General features: G+C 40.3%; 2 protein-coding genes across 2 annotated transcripts; one reads left to right on the plus strand and one right to left on the minus strand.

Moving 5' to 3' along the window:
- Positions 1 to 4,749: 4,749 nt before the first annotated feature.
- LOC116252271 (vacuolar-processing enzyme beta-isozyme-like) lies at positions 4,750 to 9,950 on the plus strand. The gene is made up of 8 exons (XM_031626427.2): positions 4,750 to 5,004; positions 6,309 to 6,473; positions 7,325 to 7,481; positions 7,647 to 7,932; positions 8,159 to 8,207; positions 8,303 to 8,512; positions 8,817 to 9,020; positions 9,572 to 9,950. Exons 1-8 carry the CDS (start codon positions 4,810 to 4,812, stop codon positions 9,719 to 9,721), a joined length of 1,416 nt encoding a protein of 471 aa, XP_031482287.1. The 5' UTR covers positions 4,750 to 4,809; the 3' UTR covers positions 9,722 to 9,950.
- Positions 9,951 to 12,929: 2,979 nt separating this feature from the next.
- LOC116252376 (glucan endo-1,3-beta-glucosidase 13) lies at positions 12,930 to 14,813 on the minus strand. The gene is made up of 3 exons (XM_031626580.2): positions 14,504 to 14,813; positions 13,382 to 14,422; positions 12,930 to 13,224 (listed from the first exon to the last, which is right to left on the minus strand). Exons 1-3 carry the CDS (start codon positions 14,550 to 14,552, stop codon positions 13,193 to 13,195), a joined length of 1,122 nt encoding a protein of 373 aa, XP_031482440.1. The 5' UTR covers positions 14,553 to 14,813; the 3' UTR covers positions 12,930 to 13,192.
- Between the last annotated feature and the right edge of the window lie 432 nt (positions 14,814 to 15,245).

Genomic DNA, 15,245 nt, shown 5'->3' on the forward strand with positions numbered 1-15,245 from the left:
TATATAATGCCAATAATTACTATGAAGAATTATTGAGATTTATTCGCCTATCGGACTAGATGGCTTGGAAGCATATATATGTTCATCACTCTTGCTGATAACTTTTTTCCAATGTCCTGCTAACTTAATAAGTTCCTCATTTGATACATGCTTGACTTGATATTCTTTACTTTCGGGAAAAAAGCATCCCAAAGCCATTATTCCCAAAAAAAAAAAAAAAAAAACTGAATGAATTAATAATGAGTAATAGTTTCCCAAGTCCTTCATTTCAAAAAGCAGATAGGGATTTGGTAGTAAGATCATGGGCACTTCCATTTCTAATTCTAGAAGTCCATATGCTCCACATTGTCATAGGAAAACATAATAACCAGCACTTCCTTGCCCATTTGAATCGAAATTTCCTTTTCCGCCGCCACTTCATAGTTGCGGGGCCACATTGTGTCTGGTGTGGGCTGTTGCCCACGCCTTGTGAGCCCACACTAGCTTCACAAAATTAGTTTAATATATATGTCAATGCTTTGGTATTTTTTATTGATATACATATAAGTGCCCCAAACAAATTAAAAATATTGAATAGGTGCTCCACCGGAAAAAATTGCTGGCTCCGCTAGTGGTTCATAGTGTCTTGGAGAGAAGAACAGTTGTATGGCTGAATATTAAGCTTAGAAGCTATAAGATTCCAAATAGAATGTGTTCCAGGACACAACAAGAGAAGATGAGAAATGGATTCTTCCTCTCGACCACAACAGTAGCATCTATTTGGAAAATTGAAATCCAAATTGTTGAATCTTATCCTGCGTTAAAAGTCTTCCATGTACTGCTAAAAACAAACACCATTTTGATCTTGGAGTAGAGTCATTAGTACAAGCATACCAAGGATCCTTGTCTGTCTTATCCCGGATTTCATTATAAGTCATTAGAGCAAGTTAATGAGCACGCATCTCCGTGACTCCCGCGAAAGCAGCGTCGCAATTAGAATTTAAAAATAGTATTATCCATAACCCGCTCAATAGAAGAAGAAGAAAACCCCCTTCCGAAAAGGGTTTTGAACAAAACATGAACCTCTTAATCTATTTTATAAAAATTAATTTAAATTATGTTTTAGTTCAAGCCATTTTTAAAAAAGGTTTGATCTTTCTACCATCAAATTTTTAATATTATAAGAGAATGTTTGTTTTTTATATTAAAAAAACATTATTAAGGTAAATGACTAACTTAATATATATATTTTTTACCATATCACTCTTAAGATAATATTCATAAGATTAGATTTTAAAAAACTTTTAATAATTAACTTAACCAAGTGACTTAGTATTTACTAATTATATAGATAGATAGATAGATAGATAGATATGAGCGTTGCCTAACCCTATATTACCGCGACCTTGATTGCATGTTCAAGCCGAACAATGTTGGCCCCTATCACAAGTTAGAGCAGAAAGAATGTGGACTGGGTTTATGCCAATGGATCCGACTAATCCTATCACCAGAACAAACTTAAATTCAATATATGAGTGGTTTTGCATCTTAATCTGCAAAGGAAAATCCGTAGAATTCAAAAAACTCAACGCATAGGAATTGAACTATTTTTTTAGTTAACGAGAATCTAAATTCTGTTTTAGAAAATCATATCTTTTTTAATATTCTGAATCTGAATGGATCAGATTCGGTTCAAAGACTATAGATGGGACCATTTAATTTAGATTTACATCCAAACGCAGAAACGTAAGTGCAGCTAGTCGGTCGAAAGTGGGCTGCGCGCACCGAAGACTGGTTCCGATAATGGAACGTTTCAACTTCAACATCACCTCACCATCGACATCGAGCGCGCACAATTGCCGCTAAAAGATGACTTAAAATCTTAGTCGCTGGCTTTATCTGGATTGTCTTCCACTAACTTGCACGCTGCTCTAGAAGCACTCCACGCTTTTTAGTCATTAACAAGTAAAATATTTACCACTCACCTTCTCCCTGATTTGACTAAACGACTCACGATTTTCAGGCACCTCCTCCACCATAGCGTCTGCTGTAGCTGAGCCAGGAGCGCATTTCAGTGCCGTGGGCCAGTGCGTGGGAGGTCTTCGACCACTTAAAGCCGCCTTAATGTATCTTTCAGACTTTTACTACGGCCGTGTTTGAATGTCTCGGATTTAAGATCCCAAGTACTGATCTTAGATCCACAGGGATTTGACCACTGTTTGGATTTTAGATCCATAGTTTTTTTTTTTTATGTAAAATGGATTTGTAAGCCATGGATATGAAATCAACTGTTTGTTTAAACGGTGGATCTTTCTAAGTTGCAAGTCTTACATCAGAAACGGTCAAATATACGTGGGTGCAAAGGGGAAGGAGAGGCGGTGGTGCAAATGACTGAGCCAAAGCAACCGTCCGACCAAGTCTCTTAATGTTTTTTTATTTTCATATTAACCTCTTCAAACATTTGCTCTATTATGCACATGAGTGTCTATTTACGTATGAAAATATGCGAATGAATGCCAATATTTAACAAAAAAAAAAAAAAGACTCAACATCAGAGTGAAGTCAGATTTTTTTTTTTGGGACGAACTAAACTATAGTTCCAAAATTTTAATAGAGGCCCAAATAAGAACTTTTCAAATTTTTTATATACTTTAAACTAATTTTTTTGAAATTTATATATAAATTTTTTAATATTCTAAAATCTAAAGTTAGAGGCCAAGATCCCTGCCAGCCCCCTTCTATCTCTCACTCTGAATGAGGTATCAATATAGCAATAATTTTGCTATGTTTAGGATAGGGACTTCTCCTTCAACTTGTGCAATTTAAACAGAAAACGAGAGAAAAGACGGAGTGATTTGACAAGGAACTATATAGATTGTACAAAGTAGCCAAATCATTTTTTGAACAATTTTTTTTGGCTAGGATATTGGGTTTCCAAATGGAGGAGATATGCAGTTCAATATCCAAGGTGTCATGACCACATAATATGTCACGTGTTTGCCTATCTCCATCTTGCTGAAAAGGGAAAAAATAAAAGGAAAAGCAGTTTCGTTTTGCTGTTTGCTTGTAACTTCTAGGGACAGCTTGTCACCACCTGTTGGTAACTATATCTCAACTTTTGTTGGCCGGAAGTGGTATTAAACCATGTTTCAATTCAAGAAAGAGTCTCATAAAAGCGGCCGGTTGACGAAAATAATAATACGAAAGTCCAGAGCATTCATAGATGGGAAGACTAAGACATCTCCTTCTATGTACGTGTTTCAAGTCCCTCTATTAAATGTAAAAAAAAAAAAAGAAGAAGAAGATTGGCAAGTTTTTTAGTGTGTTTTTGCTAATCCATCTAAACTTGAGCTTATTTTTGTAAAGTTTTCCGATTATTTGTTTTCCAACGGCTTGTGGGAAAGGACTAAACTTTCCCATGAATTTGGTGTTTTCTCGCTTTCTTTCAAACAAAGCGAAAGAACATGGTTGTGCTGTACAACTTGCAAGTGAAACGGGATCTTTTGGTTCTCCCATGGGTCATTTCTTTATCATCTAGACTTTGACCCAACCCTTATCAGCTGTGAGGAGTCCTCCACTTTGCTTCACTTCAATTGGTCTATTCTTTCATTAACATATGAACTTTTATGAATGTGCATGTGCACGCGCATGCATGCATGTGTGTGTGTGTGTGTGAGAGAGACAGAGAGATTGCTATTATATATATATATATATATATATTGGCCATGCCTTACAAGGGAAGCTAAACTCTATATAAACATAGGCAAAGCATATATCCAAAACATATTTAGGATCAATAGGCTGCCTAGCCAGCACAAACCAGCCTAACTGAAACCATACAACTGAAACCCTCTAGGTTTTGCCTTACATAAGGTTATTATATTAAGATGAACTATATTGGTTTGCCAGGTTTAGAATGCTCCCTAAATAATCACGCTTACCTAAAGTAAAGATCAGTTAAACAATATATTCTTAAACACAACATATTAGAAGAGCTAAGTTGGTTACAAACTGAGTCCAATTGCCGGTCAGATACATATGGCACAACTTTATTGGATATACACTCTTGCTTACTTCACATTGATTAAGTTCGACCATGATTGGGTTTTGGGTTTTGGTCTATCACAAGGACCATTTGACTACAAGAGGTCAAAGTCCATATCATAAGAACCACTTGACTACAAGAGGTCAAAGTCCATCTCCCATCTTCCTATCTTACTTCGGCACCTAGATGAGGAGAGTGGCACCTATCAACTAAGCATCATAAATCCATCGGTTGCAATTTATAAGAGTAGCACCTACAGAAATCAGAATGATAATCGGCTATTCACTGTGTCGTCAGTTCGACCTACGGCCGTCAAGCACAATTAGTTTGTAAGAAGGTGCAAGTTTTCTTCAAAATTGGTAATCTGAGAGATAGCGAAAGTATATATCAAGATTTAACCAGAAGTTGATCTGAACCGAGTTTTACACCATTGAACTCTTGACCTCCTTCACTTGAAGGCTTTTGTTCAACCCAAGCAGGCATGAGATCCAACGCGGTGGGCCTAAGAAACTGACGTTGCCGGCAACAGAGAAATGGAAGGAAACGAAGCAGTCGAGATCAAATACCAGAGTCTTTGTCGCGGAGGGTCCACGCGCTATTGTCTCTGCCGGAAAAATCAATGGTGGCTGCCGCGTGGAGAAGAAGAACAGTGAGACCAAATAAAATGTGGGGTCCAAGGGAAACCTCTATATAAGATGCCACGATATTGCTAGCTCTTGCACCAAATACATTCAACCCTTTGAGTTCAATAGCTCTCTCTCCCTCTCTATATCCTCAATTCATTGATGATCACCATGAATAGGTCTTCATTCCCTTTGACTGTAGCCTTGCTAGCCCTGCTCTTATCTCTTGCTAGTGGGAGACAAAGTAGCGGGGCTGCTGCAAGGCGCAGTGGTCGTCATGGTGAAGTTACAGACACCGATACTACGTGGGCTGTGCTTGTTGCAGGGTCGTCCGGTTATGAGAACTACAGGCACCAGGTGGGAGTGTGCTCCACTCTATAATTAGCTGGCTCGTCTTTTCAATAGTACTTGGTCGTGATTAAAACCGGAAAGTACTCTTTAGATTGGCTCGATCAAGCCAACCACGCGCCCTTCTGTTCTAGTCAGTCTCGACGCCAAGAATATGCGAGCACGGTTGCATGGACTGATTCGCTTCGTTTTATGTTCTTAACTGCAGTATATGTTAAGTTTCTTTAGCGTTTTAGCTTTATCTCCATTTGGGGTATGTGTGTGTGTGTGTGTGTGTGTGCATGCATGCCCATGTAGGCACATGTGCAGGTTTTTCCTTGCATGTGCTTGCGTATGAACGTGAATGTTCGTGTAGATTTGTGCTCAACCTAATCGAAACTACGGCGTTTTGTTTAAATTATCTTGCTTGGTGTGCTTTCCATTAACACACTATCTAGTAAAGCTTTCTGCTTTTTGTCTTTGTTTTCTGCATGCATGTGTGCGTGCATGTGAAGGATGTTCTTTGCATCAACATAAAACATACACAGACATATAAGACTGAGTTGCATGCACCAGGTTGGCGTGTGCAACAGACATGCACCAGAAGAAATTGAAGGGAAGAGTTGGAGTATTTTGGAGAATTTTAAAAAAGAATTTTAACTTTTTCATTACCTTTTTTTGTCCTTATAAACACGCTTCCCTTTTTACGGATCAGAAGTATTCTAGTCATTAAATCTCTATTATAATTTTTTGTGCACCGGACAGTGTACATAATCAACTTGTGTGCGTGACTTGGTAAAACTTCCTTTACTAAGTACATATTAAAATAAATTGAAAATTGAAAAACACAAAGTTCAATTGCCAGATGACTTCGATCAGAAAGCAACTGGTTGCATGGAAATGAATAGATCTGAAATGGTTTCCACTACATGATGCATGCTGAACGCATGAGTCAAAATTAAATTAAAATATTGATACATCTATGAGGCTTTACTTTGGTGTGCTACCACGGCTCCACCATTTGACGGACGTGATTTCCACGCTTCTTGTGGCAATCAACATGCAAAGTATAACAAAAATCTTTTAATAGCTTAAAATATGTTTCATTCCATGCATGTTTCTTAATACAACATGATTCAACGCGACAGGGTATAAAAACACGCATAGACATGCATTCAATGCACGCGCAGTCGGAGTCAAGTTGACGAAGATGTTAAAGTTCTAAGTGCAGTTGGAGTCAAGTCGACGAAGGTGTTTAAATTCTTGGAGGTTTCTGATATCATGAAGAATCTGTATGTATTTTTTATGTGTAACTCTTGATTTGGGTTTTGCAGGCTGACGTATGTCATGCATACCAAGTGCTGAAAAGTGGAGGTCTGAAGGATGAGAACATTGTGGTGTTTATGTATGATGATATCGCACATAATAAGATGAACCCCAGGAAGGGAGTCATCATAAACCACCCACAAGGTCGAGATGTGTACGCTGGCGTCCCAAAGGTTAAGTCTTTCTACTGAATAGTCAAATATTGCCATCTGATACAAATGTTTTGCATGCGGACATACATATGTAAGTGGGGACGCTGAAAAGCTAGAGCAAGACTTATCAAAAATTCATGGAATTTTAGCTAATTTTTGGTCGTGGAAAATCACATAATAACCAGCCAGATTTTTTATTATTATTATTCTAGAGAGAGAGAGAGAGAGAGGTGATTAGGTGAAAGTGAATCCAAACTATGGTTTTCAGGGTTTTACGCCGAAAACAGTTTTCTTTTTTACGGTGTTTGAAAACCTTGAATTTTGATTATATAACTAAAATTCTACAAACAAAATTGCATCTTAAGTTGCAATTGGAATGAACATTCTAGTTTTAGTTTCTCTTTGTATTTTATAGTCTGAAATTAAAGCCATCGTGACATGACATGTACCTTGAAGAGCGACGACAAAATTCTAAAATTCTGGAATCATAATTTCATCTCCTAGGGTATAATCACAATTCCAAAATTTTGAGATCCCACAGTCAAAATTCTTTGATTACACAATTCTCATTTCATCAAAAAACGAGAATTTTAATTATAGAAAATTCCACAATTTCGGTTCTATCAAACACCAGCTAGTTAAACAATAAAATCAAATAAACGAAAGAAGTTCTTGAAGAAGAGTAATATGGTACTAACTTAAAGCCGGTTCCCTGAGAATTTTTCTTTAATACAGACACCCAAAAGTAAAATTTTAAACATCTGGCCACCTTATATAAGTTATTGATCATTTTAATTTGTGTTTACTACGAGTAAAGATCAATCGATCTGAAGGGAGCGTTTTCGTTTTTTCTTGCTTCCTTGCTTGTGCAGGACTATACTGGCGAGCAAGTGAACCCCAGCAATCTTTATGCGGTTATCTTGGGGAATAAAACTGCCGTTAGTGGAGGCAGTGGGAAAGTGATCGACAGCAAGCCCGGCGACCGTATTTTCATCTACTACACTGACCACGGAAGCCCTGGTTTACTTGGTTAGTATGTGCTCGAGCTAAAAGACAGCGGAATATAGAATTTGTGACGTCGCATTCTGTTAGCTTGAAGGAAACCAATTTATCGAGGTCGTTTGGTAGGGACGAATCCAACAATTTTAAGATGATCCTCTGTCTGACGCATGTTCATCCTACTTGCATTTGCAGGAATGCCTGGCGGCCAGAATGCCTACGCTCATGATTTTGTGAACGTACTGAAGAAAAAGCATTCTATGGGAAGCTACAAGGAGATGGTTATATATGTAGAGGCCTGTGAAAGTGGGAGCATCTTCCAGGGTCTGCTGCCACAAGGGATGGGCATCTACGTCGTGACTGCATCCAATGCAGTTGAGAGCAGCTATGGCGTTTACTGCCCTGGCTCCGTCCCTGAACCTCCTCCAGGGTTTGATACTTGCTTGGGAGATCTCTTCAGTGTTGCATGGATGGAAGACAGGTTTCCCCTTTTCTCATTCTTATCTCCGTAATTCCACTTCAATTATGCATGCTGCAGGGAACCATTTTCGTTTCGTCTCTTCTCCTTCTTCTTGAAGTTTCTATACCATAGATATTTGACATTGTACCATAGAAAGTGGCCATTTTCTGCATCGTTCAGGAAACGCATTCAGAGAGCTCCTTTCTTTCTTCCCACTCTTACAGAAACTGATTAAATTGGTTTACAGTGACGTGGTCGACCGAAAGGCTGTGAGCCTCTTTGAGCAATACTTGAAGGTATTGGCAATATCTTCGTTAATTTGTAGAAGGTGCGGCATGCGTCCCCCCCTTCCATGGTGTACCAATACATTGGTTGGTGTTTGCTGTTACAGGTGCGAACTCGGACATCAAATAATGGGACCTACGATTCAGGTTCCCATGTCATGCAGTATGGTGAAAAAAGTATCGGCGAGGAGCTGCTCTATCTATACCAAGGATTTCGTACCAAACCCATCGATGTGGTTACCTACGTCTCAGAACAGAGCAAGCCTGTGGGGGTTGTTAACCAAAGAGACGCAGGCCTGCTTTCTCTGCAGCACCAGGTGAGCTCTATGTTTGTCTGTTTTGATGTTTCTATGCATTGGAATGTTCGTTGCCTGCCGATGGAAGATTAGAGGTCTGGAGTACTCTTTTTCGTTTGAATTAGTGGAAGAAAAGCTTATTGCTGAAACCCTCTTCAAAGCAGCATCAGAATCTGCTGTTTGTGAGAGGGAGAGCAAATGTTTTAGGAATGAATTTGCTTGGCAAACTTGGCTTTTCACTTGTGTGATTGTATACTTTGGTAAAGAGAGCAGAAGAGGCCGTACTCACTCATGATTTTATTCACCATGGACACTCAATTAACAGTATAGAAATGCAAAGGAAGGGTCTAAAGAGAAGGAAGAGATCAGGAAAGCACTGGCAGCTAAGATTGCACACAGACTTCATGTCGACAAGAGCGTAGAGAACATCGGCAACATTCTCTTTGGCAAGGACGCAGCTCAGATACTCAATGCCATCAGGCCTCCTAATCAACCTTTAGTTGATAACTGGGACTGCCTGAAATCAACGGTAACAAAGTTGCTCTCTCTTCTTACCATTTGGTTACATGCATACCTCGAGACCTTCAGTGAAAATCAGCCAGACAGAAGGCTCTTGCCTTGTGCAGAGACATGCAAGTGAACTGAATTTATTTGATCATTTTAACCCAAATCTAATCCACTTATTAAGGTTTCCAAGGAAAATATAATTGATTAGTAACTGGATTCAGGTTTGCCTCTGGTCTTTGCATATAGAGTCAATCCAAGCATGAACTGAATCCTATCTCTGTTTGGCAACAGTAACAGACTGTTACCATCCAATAGATTCATAGAACAATGTAACAAAATGTTGAAAGAATCTGCAACAACTTTGTTGCATATTCAGTGGACAGTAACAATTTGTTACTCTCGTCAAACCAACTCTAAGCTCCCTAAATTAATCCAATTCCAATTTCAATGCCAATCTGATCATATCCGATTAAGACAGGCTTACTAACATCTTACTCCCACCCATTTGCATCCCTTCCTATAGAGCAGGAAACCATGTTTAGTAGACTCATCTAGAAATGCTGTTGGATGCAGGTTGAGGTTTTTGAGGAAGAGTGTGGGTCACTTGGTCAGTATGGAATGAAACACTCAAGGGCATTTGCTAATATGTGCAACAAAGGAATCCCTATGGATGCAATAAAGAAAGCAAGTGCGAAGGCATGCACCAACTTCATAAAGCCTTGAACAAAACTCTCGAGCTTTTCACTGCCTGGCTATCTTCTTTCCTCTTACTACTGCATTGATGGGCTTCTTGGAAAAACATAGACCTCCCATGATGCATAATATGAAGCATCACATAGAATGTACTCTCTCTCTCTCTCTAGGCAAAACTTTTACTGGGCTCTGAAATCTCTTTAAGGATGTATCACTGCTTGGTTTTCGTAATGAAATTAGGATATGATGAAAAATCGAATCTCTTGTTGCTACTGCAAATTCGCAACTGATTCCGAGTCATAGCGTGATTTGAAAAACAAAATTTGTTGGACATGATGCTAGTCAGATCAGGATTTGGCTTGTAACCGTATGCTCCTAAAGACAAGAGACAAAAAAGGACGACGCAACATGCCTTTGACGGACAAACGGACGCATCTCCCTTTCAAACAGGGGATGACTACTCTTCAAATAGCCTCTTTGTGATAAAAGGTCGTCAAAATTGTCAATAAATGTAGAAAGACTCCTCCTTTTATCATGGGAAGCTCTCCAAAGCCTGGCAACCCTTGGTGAAAAAGTTCATGACTCTGAAGATTATCCTCAACGTACTTAGGCCAATCAAACACTTGGTGAAAATGTTCAAGACTGAGTTCACCATCGTATATCTTTCTATACATGAAATCGAGTGAAGAGAATCGGCGGAGAAGAGCTTCCACCCTCTTCACTTCGTTTTTGGGTGTGTGCAAGCACACACTTGTTAACCTTCCTGCCAATTGAACCTCCTCTCAGATCATGAATCCATAGCAAGTGATGAGAAGCAATTTAATTTTTAACCTAGAGAAACCGCACCTGGGTCGAGAGACTTTGTCGTAGGCTTGTACAAGAAGGGCGATGCCCATGCCACTCGAACCAATGACTAGCTGTCTGTTAGCCACTGGCATGAGCCAGTATGCCAAGGTCCTCGGAGCAAGATGCAATGGGTTGATTGAATTTGGAAATTCGCTATTGGGTTCACTCAAATTCTTCAAAAAGAAAGTGGATTGATGGGCCATTTAGCACTTTTTCTTACAAAAAACTATGGGTGTACAACCTGAGATCAAATTGTACATCTAAAGAGTTTAATTGCTGCCATCGAAGGATTTGGGTTGGCGAATCTCTTATTGAAAAGGATTTCTGTGGAAGGAAATCTCTTATAGCCAGCGAAGATCAAAACCAATATTTGTAATCGGCCGGTTGATGTTAATTTGTTTTTCTTTTAGACCGACGTTAACGTTTTAGAACTTCTTATACATAAAATAACACAAGATATAATAATATATATTAAATCATAAAACTTGCTTATTTACGGGCTTATATTATATGAGCTTCAGGGAAGATATTTGGCATCCTTTTTGGGGCTTATTTCAGAAATGTTGAACTTCAAATGCAGGCAGACTCCAAGCACATCTACTTGGTCGATAACGTACGCAGAGAAACTGGGTCATCCAATCATGGCCTGAAACTAGCTCGAGACTGGTAATGGTGGAGGCTGATGGCCTCTTAATGATTGACAAGATTAGCGCCTACCAAATCAACTCGGTAGTTAGGTCCGCTTGCTCGGAAAAAAGAGACCGAGCCAAGATTCGGCCAGTTCTGACCGATCAAGAACTGTTGATCCGTTCCGAGATATCGACGTCGGAACAAAACGGAGTACAAAGAATTGATTCCCTTCTTGGATTCTTCCTTTGGCTCGTCATGTTCTTTTCCTCTCTGTCTCCTTTGATTTCAGTTTTTCGTCGCCGTGCTTTCGCTCACGGGTCACCTTGAAATCCCCCCAAACCACAAAAAGGAGAATCGATCGCCTACAACCCCTGGTACAATGACTTTTGGACACGGATTGTCCATCTTTTACAGAAGCTTTTTTCCTCTCGTAAATACGAACCTATCATGACTCATTATTGGAGTTTGACTCTCTGTTATAACGCAAACATTTAGCACAAGAGGAACCACAAACGTTCCACAAAGAAAACACGAGAAATACTTTTGTAGGGCTTTCGCGGTGAGTCCATGTGAGATTACAGATGGTGAGAGTGAATCTTTATTAAAATCAGTGATGCATAGATCTCACCCTTACAGCCCCGTTCCATACACGCAAAACTTTCATGGAACAAAAAAAAAAAAAAAGAGAACCACCATACTGCTTAGCTTTTCATTCATCGCTCATTGATATCCGGCAACGTGTGCTGCTAGACAAACTAAGTCGTAGCCATCAAGACCGATTCAGCAGAAGCATTTGGAAGACAAGTCTCTGCTCAATCCCCCAGTTAAAGTTCGATCCAGTAAGCTATATCTTGTAAACTCAGATGGTGGCAACCGGATTTGAGAACCAACTCAAGAATGGCTATTTGCCTAGATCACAGGTTAGAAGAACAAATCTAAAACGTAGCTGATAAAAGCTGGGGTCCTGTGCTCGTTTGGGCTTGACTCATTAACATAAAATTGGACCAACAGCCACAAAAGAATCAAACTATCAAAGTTCATGCAGAGCAATTGAATGAACATGTGATACATCTCTGTATGCAATTTATGACTGAAGCGCCAAAACTCACCTCAGGCGAGCAGTAATTGCAGCTCTATAGAGGCATATTTTCAAATTCTGGGAACCCATCGTTGATATTAGAAGCACCCAAACATCAAATGCAACAGGTTCTAGTGATTTTCTCATTCAATATATTTTACCATATGATACTTTGAAGGAACTAGAAACTGGGCAGCAACCCTGCTCACACGAACTAGAGAAAGCCAGGAAGCCCACAGAAAGAAATCCACGTTGACGAAGTCCCAGCAAAGAAAAGAATGCAAATAATACAACATTGGAATCACAAATTGAAATTTAAACAATACATAATCCTCCAAATATATCAGAAGGAAAGGTCCCATATATGACAGGCAAAGCTAAAACTAAAAGCATGGCTCATAACAAACAGGCCGCCGTCACCACGTGGTTTTCCAACAAAAGCAGGTCATTTAGCAATCCGTAAACAGCATTATCCCCTATCCCTGTTATTGTGGCTAACTAAATCTTCTCAGCAATTTCCCCCCCTTCTTTTTTACAATGCGTGCTTTTGATATTAATAAATCAGAATGAGGACAAATCAGAATGAGGACAATGGTCGTCCACGGCGTATGGAACTTGCAAGTAGGGCTGACAGATGTGTGTGTGTGTGTGTGTGTGTGTGAGAGAGAGAGAGAGAGAGGCAGGGAAGGAGAAAGCATGCTATTTTCGCCAATATAAGAAGTAGAGACAAGCATTTATATGACGCTAACCTATACTACCCTGTAACAGTAATCTACACTGCAATACCATGTCCCAAGAACAAGGTCTCAAGAGCTCAAGAAACATCTCACAGATATAGAAGGGAACCATGGTGACAAGATACCAAAGCCAAGCTCCAGCTATTAATGTTCGAGAAAGAAATCACAAAAAAAAAACCCCACCCGAAACAAGTTTTACAAAGCTCCACCTCAACTGAGCACGTAATGGCAGTGGAAGAAACCTGAAACCAGAAAAACAAATTCTTTTTATCATAGACCGATCAAAATGTGCATAACATAATAAAAATGACAAAACCGAGATGATTCTCATTAAAAAAAAGGAAAAAAATAACATTTTCAAGTTAAGAAAGTGAAGCAACCAGGGCGGGGTTTACTTACTTGGGTCAGAATTGATCAGCATTGCTGTTCCTCCAAAATCACAGGTACCGCCATTGTCCTTTGCCTTCTGCCAATAGCTATTGAAAGCGTAAGAGGCATGAGCAGCAACGGTGTTAGGATAGAAGCAACTGCCATGAGGCATGATGTCTTCACAATCTGCACCACCATCACCACAAGCATAGTCCATTGCCTCCTGCAGTGTGTCCTCGGGAACAGTAGGTTTTGCAACACACCACTGGCCATACTTCCTCGCAGGCTTGGGTTCCTTGTTGACAGGACCGCAAGGAGGAAGCCCGAAATCATCGGAGGGAGGGGCGGGAGCAGGAGAAGGCGGGTAGGTCGGGAAGTTTAAAGGATCTCCATTGTCTGGTGCAAATGTGAAAGAAAAAGCAGGTGGGCTGGCTGATGGAAGAGCAGGGGGAGATGGGTTCTTGACAACATTAGCTGGAACAGAGGCTCCAATATTTGGGTACAACGGTGAAGGAGTAACTTCTGCTATTGGTGATGGCCTCGCTGGAAGTGATTCTACTATCAGTTTCCTGCTTCTACTTCTACTCTCTTTCACCAAGTCTATTCCAAGAGAAAGACCCATGTATCTAAGGGCCGACCTATGAGCAGACAGAGAGAGGAAGGAAGATGGGTTCAGAAGATAGGATGAATTTGTGTTCTGCAGGAAGTTGAGCAGGGGCTTCAGGTGTGTATCAGCCAAAGCTTCCTTAAACTTAGAAGAAGGTGGGTGGTGGGGATATTCAAGGCAGGCAGTGGACACTATAGTAGAGACCCTGGTCTTCTTCTCTAAACCCCTTCTCCCCAGAGCAAAGTATAAGTTCTGAATAGCCGGAAGAATCAAGCCCCACTCCTCCTCATAGTTGGCATCACAAAGAAACCCACCACCAACAACCACATTTCTGGGTATCTTTCCATCAACAATATTATCCTTGACCCATTTGTCTGCCACTGAAATGCTGTGCGCAACCTCATGAACATCTTCCTCATTGACAAAAATGGAGGCAGTGTAGTCCGAATCCTTGTGACCACCAACTGCAGAGAGTTCATCAACATCATCAACAAAAGGAACACAAGAAATTACAGAGAGGGGGAAAGAGACAGAGAGAGAAAAACCTGTGAGCAGCAGCAAAGAAAGGGAGAAAAGAAATGCAGTCTTCGCCATCTTCGCCTTCAAGCCTTGCTCAAAAACCCTAAACCCCGGGTGAGTCCTCGGTGGAGTATTTGAACAGAAGGGAGGGGTTTAAGGCCTTGGGTGGCGTGTGAGTGTGCAAAGTGCTCATGAGAATGAAAGAATCAGCGTCAAGGTGGGAAGCGTGCTGTTGCAGAAGAACAGCAGTGGCAGGGTGCGGGCCCTGGCTTTCTGCATGGAGAAGGCCTACTTGTCAAAAAGGTTGAACAGAAGTTCCCTGGCTCCACTGTTCCCCGGGACATTGCATGCCAGATGGGCAATGAGACCGTCTAAATTTATAGGTTTACCCTCCTTTACTCCATCAGGTCCAGTCTAATTGCTACTACACCTAAAATTGTTCAAATAGGAATTCAGAAATCAATTTCCGAATTTCTGAACAGTACTGATGTGTTTAAATGGTCTAAAGATCGTTTCTTACTACCTAAGTATAAATAAAACGAATAAAAATGAACGATTTAAAATTTCTCAAGCTCTTTGTTCACATTATAAAAATTGATCTCAACCTAAGTTCTTGGTAAGCATTCATAATTTCAGCCATTTGATTGCATGAAGTTTTGCAGTTCCACAGCCGGGTGCAGAGCAGGGAGGGTGGCTCCAAAGAAGGCCAGGGGCCATTCTGGTGTTTCGCTCGGTTGGACCATGTCGACGTACGGAGGACAAATTTGG

Source organism: Nymphaea colorata, chromosome 4, assembly GCF_008831285.2.
Source record: "Nymphaea colorata isolate Beijing-Zhang1983 chromosome 4, ASM883128v2, whole genome shotgun sequence".
Lineage (NCBI taxonomy): Eukaryota > Viridiplantae > Streptophyta > Magnoliopsida > Nymphaeales > Nymphaeaceae > Nymphaea > Nymphaea colorata.